The 11,894-nt window shown below is 36.0% G+C and overlaps 1 protein-coding gene across 2 annotated transcripts; it reads left to right on the top strand.

Annotated features, from left to right (window-relative positions):
* The first annotated feature begins 716 nt into the window (after positions 1-716).
* Positions 717-6,434, top strand: LOC130951186 (phospholipase D alpha 4-like). 2 transcript variants are annotated; one of them, XM_057879819.1, is made up of 6 exons: positions 717-734; positions 927-1,044; positions 2,006-2,599; positions 3,294-4,030; positions 4,472-5,034; positions 5,924-6,434. In XM_057879819.1, the coding sequence occupies exons 2-6, from the start codon at positions 940-942 to the stop codon at positions 6,367-6,369; spliced, it is 2,445 nt and encodes an 814-aa protein (XP_057735802.1). In that variant the 5' UTR covers positions 717-734; positions 927-939; the 3' UTR covers positions 6,370-6,434. The 2 variants fall into 2 exon arrangements, with proteins under 2 accessions (XP_057735802.1, XP_057735801.1); XM_057879818.1 differs by lacking the exon at positions 717-734 and having other exon boundaries at positions 837-1,044.
* The last annotated feature ends 5,460 nt before the right edge of the window (positions 6,435-11,894 follow it).

The raw sequence follows: 11,894 nt of genomic DNA on the forward strand, positions 1-11,894 counted from the left end.
CAGTTGACTAAAGATCTAATTGAAAATTTTTATTTAATATAAAAAATTATACATATACTTTTAAACTATAAGAACCTTTAAAATTTAATAAAATTACGAGAGATCACAATAAAATAATTAAGTCTAAACTACTAAACCCTCCTATATATATCGATCCTAACCTACATAACTAACTTTTTCCAACTAACTTTCCCTCTTTTTTCTCTCAATGTCAGCCGTCATTTTCGTAGTAGGACCCTGCAATTGTGTATACTTTTTTTTTTCTAAGAAGGAATGTAAATAAAGTTATTGCAAAAATATTAAATTTAAAATTAATTCAAAAGAATGAATATTCCATGAATCTTGAAAAGAGATAGACCTTAAATCAACCAAACAACAAACAAAAAATAGGGAATATTCCTAATCAAAGCTTAAATAAATCGTTATTAAAAGAATTATTAGCTAGCCCTTTGTATTATGCTTAAGTTTAATACAAAGATAAATGAATTTATTAGTTTGTTGATTGATAAAGGGTATGATGATGTAATATACTGAGACTATACGAGAGGTAGTATTTTGATTGGTGCTTAATGGTTACGGTAAAATTCTGATTTGGACTTAAGAAACTTAACTTGTAGTTAAAACTTTGTGATGGAAAATACTTGAAGGTTGGTTCTTCAATTGTGCTTGTATATGTAAGTGCAACGTTATACAAAGTCTTCTTATGCTGCTTTAACTTTCAATTCAATTCCAAGGTTCCCCTTTATTTATTTATTGCTTCTTCAATATTCACTTGCAAAAGAAAACTCACTTTCTTTTATTTATATATGTAATAATAATGTATATCATAATTGGTAATGGTAATTAAATTGACAAACTAGCCAAGAGTAGTTATTATTCCATCATATGTCTTATTACCTACTTGTTATCTTTGTGAATATTTGAAGTTAGTAGGAGGTCATGGCAATAGATGATGATGAAATGCCTAAGATCCTTCATGGAACAATTGAAGCTACCATCTTCAATGCCTCATCACCTCCCTCTTCTTCTTCATTTCCCTTCAAGGTAAGTCCCTAGCAAAAATGATTTTCATATGTTACATGCATTAATTAGTCCTTTATGATGGATGCTAGCACATATTCAATTTGGATTCAATATTGCTATATATATACACGTGTGTATACTTTCTTTAAGTGATGTAAATTTAGGCTGTTAAATAATCTTAAGTCAATTGTCAATATTGTAATAAATATTATGTGATCCTTTTAAGTGATATAGTATTATTATCACACATACATATATTCAATAACATGTTATGAAAATCTTGCACTATTGATTTTCATTTCACTAAAATGATAGTTATGACCTTTTTTATGATTTTTTTTAAAAGTAATTTGATCACTGACTACTTTTGAATAAGATAAATTAGTTCCTAACAAAAAATTCAATCAAATTAGTATTTAATCTTTTTTATAATATTAACTAAATTACTCTTTTATTTTTAAAATTTTAGATAATTTAATCCCTCAACCGTACAATCTTTATAAAAAAAATTAAAGATTACTTTGTTACTTTTTAAAAATATTAAGAACTAATTTATTTTTTTATTTAATCACTGATTATCTTGTCTATATTCTAAAAGATTAAAGACAAATTTATCTAATAAAAAAATTATTAAGAACCAAGTTAGAATATTGCTCTAGAAACATTATCAATCTTTTAAACTACCACTATTAATTATTTACCAGAGCTGTTTATTGTGCTCTCTTATGGATAGTTTTTATGGTTGTTCAAAATAAAATTTTCAATCCATATATATAAATTAAAAATTTTGTTAGATAGACAATAGAGATTGTGAACAATGTGAATAATGAACCACATTCCAAACCCACTAAACATAAATAAATTTAATTAATTCAAAATTTAAATTTTAAAATTAAAATGAACTTTTTTTTTACCTATTGTTTAGGTTTTTTAGAAAAAGCGTTGTTCCCAATGCATGAGTGTCACCATTTCTTTTTTTCAGTGTGTATGTTTAAAAGCGAAAAAACCAGCTTATGTGACAATCAAGATAGACAAGAACAAGGTTGCAAAAACAATTGAAGACATTGATCGTGTATGGAACCAAACCTTCAAGATCCAATGTGCATACCCAATTGATTCAACAATCACAATAACACTCAAAACAAAAACTTCCACATTAGGAAAGTACCACATAAAAGGCCAAAAGCTTCTAGAAGAAGGAGGCTTAATCAATGGATTCATCCCTCTACTAATGGAAGATAATAATGGGAAAAAACCAAACCAAAAACTCAAATTGAAGTTCCAGTTATGGTTCAATTCAGCTGAAGAATTATTGGAACCAATAAGTTGGGCAAAGATAATGAGGTTTGGGAATTGTTGTCAAGGAATGAGAGATTCTTCTACTACATTTCCACAAAGGTCTAATTGTTATGTCAAACTATATCATGATGCTCATCATTGTTCTACTTTTCAACCAAATATTGGTTTATTATGTGAAGCTCCAAGGAAGCTATGGGAGGATGTGTATAAAGCTATTGAGGGTGCAAAGCATATAATTTATATTGCAGCCTGGTCCCTCAATCCAAACTTGGTTCTGGTAATAATAACACACTACCCTCTTTTAATAAATTTCCAATAATCTTGTTATTCTTAACCAAAATACACTAACAACTATCACATATTTTTCCCCATTTATTTTTATTTGATGAGTTCACCTCTCACTAGTAAAAGAAATAGGCATATTAATTAGTCTTACTTATGAATGGATTAATTTGTCACTTTTGTCCTCAAATGACAAGAATTAGTCATTTTTATGTTGTGAGAATAATTTTGTTCTATTTTTTTTTTTTTTGTCAGGGATAAAATCAAAATTTATTCTAATATTTAAAAGTGCTTTTATCAATAAAAAATATTAAGTGATTAACACTTTTTTCTTAATTTTTATTTTATATTTGAACCAATACTAACTAATTTTTTTCTTTTTAAAACTTAAAATGTTATACTCCTAGTATTTTTTTGGTAGTATATATATGAAACGCGAACTAATTTAATATTTATATTTCTGAGTAATTTTTTACACCAAACAAATATTTTAGTTTTAAAGATCTCATTTAAGCAATCTACACAAATTTAAAAGTGTCTTCTTGTAAGAAAAAAAAAGGCATTCTTCCTTATAAAATATAAACAGAGACAAAAATAATGACACTTTATATATCTTTCTTCTAATTAAGTTAAAATAGTTAATATATAAATACGTTTGTTAGAAGCTAAAAATATGGTGTCTGGAGCAGGTTAGAGATCCTCAAACAGAAATCCCACATGCCAAAGGAATAAAGCTTGGTGATTTATTGAAGAAGAAAGCAGAGGAAGGTGTTGCTGTGAGGATTATGCTTTGGGATGATGAAAAATCTTTGCCCTTTATTAAGAAGAACAAAGGTGTAATAACAAACAGTAATAATACACAACATGATGATGATGATGATGATGATGATGATGATAATGATGATGCTTTTGCTTACTTCAAGAAAACAAGAGTAATATGCACAAAGTGTCCTAGGTTGCACCACAAATTCCCAACACTCTTTTCTCACCACCAAAAGACTATAACATTGGACACAAAATCACCAAATAATTCTTGTGATGATGATGATGGTGAAGATGAGAGAGAACTAATGAGCTTTTTGGGAGGATTAGATTTGTGTGAAGGAAGATATGACACTGAGCAACATTCATTGTTTCACACACTGATTAGGGAATCACATTGTTATGATTTTTACCAACCAAATATTGGAGGAGCTAGTCTTAACAAAGGAGGGCCAAGAACACCTTGGCATGATGCTCATGCTTGTGTTATTGGTGAGGCTGCTTGGGATGTGTTGACCAACTTTGACCAAAGGTGGAGAAAGCAATGTGATTCTTCTTTTCTTGTTCCTACTACCACCATTGCAAATGTTGTTGGGCCAAGGAATAGCACAACTTCAAACACTTCCATAGACAAGGATTGGAATTGGAAAGTTCAAGTATACAGGTTAGACAATGATGAGTTTAAGATAGTGGCAATATTTGGTCAGTTATTTATGTACTTATTTTATTTTTCAAATGAACTTTTGTCTCTATATTGTTATTCTAAATCAGTTATTAAATAAGATATTTTTTTAACCAACTTGAGTTGGTCAAATAGTTAACTCACTAATTTATTTAAGTGTCGTCTTTTTGAATCTTACTTTATGAATACAATAATATATTGACCAGTAATAGACCTTTAAATAGAGTTCTGGTTCACAACAGATTAGTTTTTGAATTATTGGTTGAAAGATACATGAAAAATTAGAATAAAATAAGACTTTTTTATGCAGATATATCTTATTTAGATTATATGTGATTTTGAATATCAATTTAATCTTTATAAATATCTATGCACAATTTCGCATTTTATTCAACTAAAATGGTTGATCATTCACTTGTACAGGTCAATTGATGATGTGTCAGCTAGCTTCCAAAGCCAATCATTTAGAGAGTTACATGTAGAAAGGAGCATCCATGAGGCTTATGTTGAAGCAATAAGAAGTGCTGAAAAGTTTATATACATTGAGAATGAATATTTCATTGGAGGGTGCCAATTATGGGACAAAGATAGGGATAGTGGATGCACAAACCTAATCCCAATTGAAATTGCACTCAAAATTGTTAGCAAGATCAAAGCAAAAGAGAGGTTTGCAGTGTACATAGTGATACCAATGTGGCCAGAGGGAGTGCCTAAAAGTGAAGCAGTTCAAGATATATTGCATTGGACTAGAGAAACTATGACTATGATGTATAGGTTAATTGGAGAAGCATTGAAGGAGAATGGGGAGAATAATAATAATAATGGTCACCCTAAAGATTATTTGAATTTCTTTTGCCTTGCAAATAGGGAACAAAAGGGGAGTGGGGAGTATATTCCACAACATGCTCCTCATCCTGGAACACTTTATGGGAATGCACAAAGTAATAGGAGGTTCATGGTTTATGTTCACTCCAAGTTCATGATAGGTATTATTATTATTGCTCCATTATTCTTCAAATTTGTTATTGTTGTTTGTTGACTTGTTTGGTCTCTTCCCTTGTTCTTCAATTAGATTATTAGATAAGAATAATTCAAACAAGGGTCCATAATTCATTTATAAATTATAATTAAGTATTATTTGTAACTTATTGAATATTGATTAGTTGCACTAAATTAAAAAAGGTAATACTTAATGTCACTTAAAATGAAAAATTGAGTGAACAATTTAAAATAGGTTAAATTACTTTGTTAGTTTTTATAATTTTTTTAAATTTATAGTTAAGTCTCTATAGTTTAAGAGTTTTAAATTTTATAATTAGGTTTTTATTGTGCAAAAAACGTTAAAATTAACATAATATTTTTTTTAAATTCTTATACTCACATTTAAGGACTAAATTCTTAAAATTTGAACGTCTTCTTATTTTTAAAATATTTTGTTAATTTTAATATTTTTAGCACATCAAAAACTTAATTATAAAATTCAAAATGGTATAAGAATCTAATTAAAAGCTTTTAAATTATAGAAATTTAATTATAAATTTGATGAAATTACAAAAAAATAAAAGGATTATTTAACCTTTAAAATAAGTTGAGAGCTTTATCATTTGGGTCGAATATTATTTTGTTTCCAAATAACATCTTTAATAGAAAGTTGAGGGGAGTTGAGAGAAGTTAAAGGATAAAATAAAAGAATAAATAACAAGAATAAAATATATGAGAAATAAAAGTAAAAATAAATTTTAGTATTGTGGTTTGGTTCTGCCATAAACTTACAGTAGTCTTTAAGAATAGAAATGTAAATATCTTTTCTTCTTTATACTTTCTCTTAAATATTATTTAGCTTTTCAATTAATTTTCTGTTGTATATGATACCAGTGGACGATGAATACATACTAATAGGATCAGCAAATGTGAACCAAAGATCCATGGATGGAGAAAGGGACAGTGAGATTGCCATAGGATGCTACCAATTATCCCAAGATAATAAAAATGAAGGTATGAGCCATGGTGAGATTCATGCATTTAGAATGTCACTATGGTATGAACACACTGCTAGTAGTGCCAATTATGACTTGTTCTTGGAGCCACAAAGCTTGGAATGTGTCAACTTTATGCGTTCAATTGGTGACAAAATGTGGCAAATTTACATCAACAATGATGAAATTGTGGACATGGAAGGTGTGCACCTTGTGACTTACCCTATAAGTGTGACACAAGATGGGTGTGTCAAGGATCTTCCTGATGGAGTTCGTTTTCCTGACACAAATTCTAGAGTGAAGGGAAAGAGATCTCAAACGTTGCCCCCCAACTTTACAAATTAAATTATATATATATAAATAATCACGCACGAGTTCTAATTTATGCTAGCTCCATATAACAGTTTATAATAATTATATATCGTCTTATATCTTATTTTTCCTTTTCATTCATGAAATGTGTCTGAACATATACAAATATTAACTATGCATGTAATTGATAGTTTACTTTTTGTTTTATGTACTTACGTCCATACAAACAAAAGGGACCCCACCGCGCGCGCGCATATATATATACAGTGGCGGAACTTAAAACAAAATTTTGGGGGGCCACATAGAAGATAATTGTCAAAATGCTTTTGATATGAACCCCATTTAAAATAAGTTTGTCTAATCTCATCTCTCTGGTTAGGGTAATATTGCCAGATTTAAAGCCGTTTTTCAGGGTCTCGTTCCAAAAAATTAAGGTCAAACTCATCAGATGTAACTTTTTGAACTTTTGAAGGTTGTATCTCACTTTTTTCGTGATTCATTAAAGTAGAAGAACTATCTATAAGTGTTGATATTGTAAAAATTATATGTTCTCCTTCTTAAATATTAGTCTTCCTCTTAAAAAATACATCAATTCTTTGATTTTTCATTGTTATTTTATATAAAAATTTGAATATATATCCTGTAGAATATGTAAAGAAGAAGTTAGAAGGACAAATATTAAAATTTATAATATTTATTGAATTTTTTTATCAATTTATACAATACAATTGTTCATACCCTGACCCAATAACAAAGGCCCAGGTCTAAATAAAAGGCCTAATCCGAAGGATTAAACCTAACCCAAAACACCGACCTTCATATAAGAAGTCGGTGTCAACTACGACCTACTCTAAAGAAGTCAGACGTGAGATTAGCTGGCAGATAAACACTCATTCAAATGAGTAACCGCCCCTAAAATCTCTCTAACCGCTTCATAAAGCCATATCTTAACTTCCCTAAGATAATGGGACGGTTAGCATCCTAAAGATATGGCACTACTTCAACGGTGGTTATTGGCTCACCACTATAAATACACTGACACCCCTCAGGTATCTCTAAGCCCAATACTCTCTAGACCTGCTCACACCCTTGCTAACTTAGGCATCGGAGTGTCTTTGCAGGTACCACCCCCCATTTACTCACGAGCGCAAATCGGAAGGAGGCTCCAACGTGCAAACCAGCTCGGAAGCCACCATCCGCTGACGATTGGGCCAAACAAAGCCATCCATCTTATTAATCTCCGGTTACCCACCGTAACATTGGCGCCGTTGCCGGGGAACCGAGAGATCATCCATTGATGGCGGACAGATCCCACGAAGAAGGCCATGTGGAAACAGATTCCGAACAAGAGAATCTGGACACAGGTAATAACAATATGGACTTAGCCCTCCACCAAGAGGTTAACAATCAGCAGAGAGAGGGCACCTCCGGGGTAAAAAACCCGAAGGCAAACTCCTCAGACGAGCGCGAATCAGAAAAAGGCGGACCATCCCACGTAACTGAACTAATGGGGTTAGTCCACAGCCGCCTGGAACAGTTAGAACAAGAGCGGGAGCGGCAAAAGGAAACGGAGAAGTATCTAAAAGAGGAGATGGAACGGCGAAAAGAGTTAGAAAGAAAACTCTTAAAGCTGGAATCTTCTCTCAAGAATCACAACTCCCGCGACGAACAAGAAGAGTCACTCTTGGGTGAAGAAGATCCTTTCAGCGAGGACATAATGAGGGCAAAAGTTCCGAGAAACTTCAAAAGCCCTGATATGGACCTCTACGATGGAACCACGGATCCAAAGCATCATCTAAGCAACTTCAAAAGTCGGATGTACCTAGCTGATGCTTCCGACGCTACGCGATGCAAGGCCTTCCCGACCACTTTATCGAAAGCAGCGATGAAGTGGTTCGACAGCCTTCCCCCAAGATCGATCACCAGCTTTGAAGACCTCTCAAGGAAATTTTTGATGAGGTTCTCAATCCAGAAAGACAAAGTGAAACATGCACCGAGCCTCCTGGGAATAAAACAGGAGATCGGAGAGTCTTTGCGAGCCTATATGGAAAGGTTCAACAAAGTATGTTTGGAGATCCAAGACCTGCCCACAGAGGCAGTCATAATGGGGCTAGTCAATGGGCTCAGAGAAGGTCCCTTCTCACAGTCCATATCTAAAAGGCACCCCGTTTCTCTAAGTGATGTACAAGAGAGAGCTGAAAAGTACATCAACATGGAGGAAAACGCCAAACTAAGAGACCTGAGTGGGCGACCTGGGCCCCCTCCCTCAACAAAAGAGAGGGAAAGGGAAACCAAGAAAAGGGAAGAACTCAGTCTCGAAAGGCCAAGAAAATATCACTCTTATACTCCTCTGAAGGTTTCTATAGTGGACGTATATAGAGAGATTTGTAACACTGAAAGATTGCCACCCCCTAGACCCATTAAAAATAAAAAAGGGGGAAGCCGCAACGATTACTGTGAGTACTATAAGATATATGGTCACTCCACAAACGACTGCTACGACCTCAAGAATGTGATAGAAAAGTTGGCCAGAGAAGGTCGGCTTGATAGATATCTCATAGAAAGGTCGGACAGTCACGGAAAGAGAAAGCGAGATGATATGGATAGAAGAGATCCACCACCGCAGACTCCAGAGAGGCATATCCACATGATCTCAGGAGGGTTTGCAGGAGGGGGACTTACAAAATCCTCTCGCAAAAGACATCTCAAAAGAGTCTACCAGGTCGGGGAGGAGACACCCGACCTCCCCACCATTTCATTCACAAAAGAAGATGGGCAAGGAATAATCCCTGGACATGATGATCCAGTAGTGATAACCATGATTCTAGCAAATGCCCATCTCCACAGAACCCTAGTGGACCAAGGAAGCTCGGCGGACATCCTTTTTAAGCCCGCTTTCGACAAACTAGGGTTAGATGAAAAAGAATTAAGAGCCTACCCCGACACCCTATACGGATTAGGGGACACGCCAATAAAACCACTAGGATTTTTACCCCTTCACACTACTTTTGGAAAAGGGAAAAAATCAAAGACTCTGAGTATAGACTTCATAGTCATCGATGTGGGGTCAGCATATAATGCTCTAATCGGCAGAGCTACCCTCAATCGACTCGGAGCAGTGGTATCTACCCCTCACCTCTGCATGAAATTCCCGACCTCAGCGGGAATAGCAACGGTAAGGGGAGATCAAAAGCTAGCAAGGAAGTGCTACAATGAAAGCCTAAACCTAAGGGGAAAGGGCAGAGAAGTTAACACAATAGAGCTCGGCGGTGCAAAGGCCAGAGAAGAGCTGCGACCACAACCGGGAGGAAAAACCGAGGAGATACAGGTTGGTGAAGAGGAAGGGAAAAACACTCATATAGGAGCCAACCTAGGGGAAACTCTAAAACAAGGGTTGACTAACCTCCTAAGAGATAATTCCGACCTCTTCGCCTGGAAGGCCTCCGACATGCCTGGGATTGACCCCGAGCTCATGTCCCACAAGCTCTCGGTTTATCCAGGATCCCGACCTGTACAACAAAGAAGACGCAAGCTCGGCCCAGAACGAGCCCTAATAGTGGAAGAACAAGTACAGGCGCTCCTGGAAGCTGGCTTCATCAGAGAGGTCAAATACCCAACATGGCTAGCCAATGTAGTGCTAGTCAGGAAACAAAATGGTAAATGGAGAATGTGCGTCGACTATACCGACCTAAATAAGGCATGTCCTAAGGACCCTTATCCCCTACCAAGTATTGATACCCTAGTGGACTCCAGCTCGGGGTACCAATACTTGTCATTCATGGACGCCTACTCGGGATATAATCAAATTTCGATGTATGAGCCCGACCAGGAGAAAACATCATTCATCACACCCCGAGCTAACTATTGCTACGTGGTCATGCCATTCGGATTAAAGAATGCAGGAGCCACATACCAAAGATTGATGAATAAAGTGTTTTTCCCCCATCTAGGGACTTTAATGGAAGTATACGTCGACGACATGCTAGTGAAAACCAAGAATGAAGTCGACCTCTTATCCGACCTCTCACAAGTCTTTGACACCATAAGGCTGCATGGGATGAGACTAAATCCGGCAAAATGCGCCTTCGCGGTGGAGGCAGGAAAATTTCTAGGATTTATGCTAACACAAAGAGGGATTGAGGCCAATCCCGATAAATGTAGAGCCATCCTAGAAATGAAAAGTCCGACTTGTTTGAGAGAAGTCCAGCAGCTCAATGGCCGACTTGCAGCCCTCTCCAGATTCTTGGCAGGATCGGCACTAAAATCCCTTCTACTATTCTCCTTATTAAGAAAGGGATGCCAGTTCGAATGGACTCCTGAATGCGAGGAGGCATTCCAGGAGTTCAAAAAGTTTTTAAGCCAACCTCCTATTCTAACCCGACCCGTACCTGGGAAAGACCTCGTCCTATACTTGTCCGTAGCAAACAAGGCTGTCTCATCAGCCCTGATAAAAGAAGACGAGGTCGGACAACATCCAGTCTACTTCATCAGTAAAGTTCTACAAGGCCCCGAACTAAGGTACCACAAACTAGAAAAGTTTGCTTACTCCTTGGTAGTAGCCTCGCGAAGGTTACGGCCTTACTTTCAAGCTCACACCATAAGAGTCCGTACGAACCAACCCATGAAGCAAATCCTCCAAAAAACGAATGTTGCAGGGAGAATGGTTCAATGGGCAATAGAGCTCTCCGAGTTCGACTTAAGATATGAAACTCGGACAGCGATCAAAGCTCAATGCCTCGCCGACTTCGTTGCAGAATACGCAGGGGATCAAGAGGAAAAACCAACTACCTGGGAACTCTATGTAGATGGATCCTCCAACAAAACGGGAAGCGGCGCAGGCATAATATTGGTAGATGAAAGAGGAACCCAGATAGAGGTTTCTCTAAAATTTGAATTCCCAGCCTCAAATAATCAGGCAGAATATGAAGCCTTGATTGCTGGGCTAAAATTAGCAGAAGAAGTCGGTGCTACAAAAGTGATGATATACAGCGATTCGCAAGTGGTGACCTCCCAAATAAGTGGAGAGTATCAGGCAAAGGACCCAAACATGAAGAGGTACTTGGAAAAAACTTTGGAATACCTTGGGCGCTTTGCAGAAACCGAGGTAAAACACATAACTCGGGATCTAAACAGCAGAGCAGACGCCCTATCCAAGTTAGCAAGAACCAAACCAGGAGGGAACAACAGGAGCCTAATCCAAGAAACCCTCCAGGAACCCTCAGTAATAAAAGATAAACAACAGGTACTTGAGGTAGTCAGTTTAAACCTCGGATGGATGAATCCCTTAGTCGAATACCTGAAATTCGACATCCTCCCTAAGGAGGAGAAAGAAGCTAAAAAGAACCGAAGGAAAGCACAACATTACACTTTGGTGAAAAATGTCCTCTATAGAAGAGGGATATCAACACCATTGTTAAAGTGCGTACCAACCTCAAGAACCACTGAGGTATTGGAGGAAGTACATAGTGGGATCTGCGGAAACCATCTCGGAGCAAGGTCACTAGCCAGGAAAGTAATCCGAGCTGGATTCTACTGGCCGACCTTGCAGAAAGATGCCA

Source organism: Arachis stenosperma, chromosome 9 (assembly GCF_014773155.1).
Source record: "Arachis stenosperma cultivar V10309 chromosome 9, arast.V10309.gnm1.PFL2, whole genome shotgun sequence".
Taxonomy (NCBI): domain Eukaryota; kingdom Viridiplantae; phylum Streptophyta; class Magnoliopsida; order Fabales; family Fabaceae; genus Arachis; species Arachis stenosperma.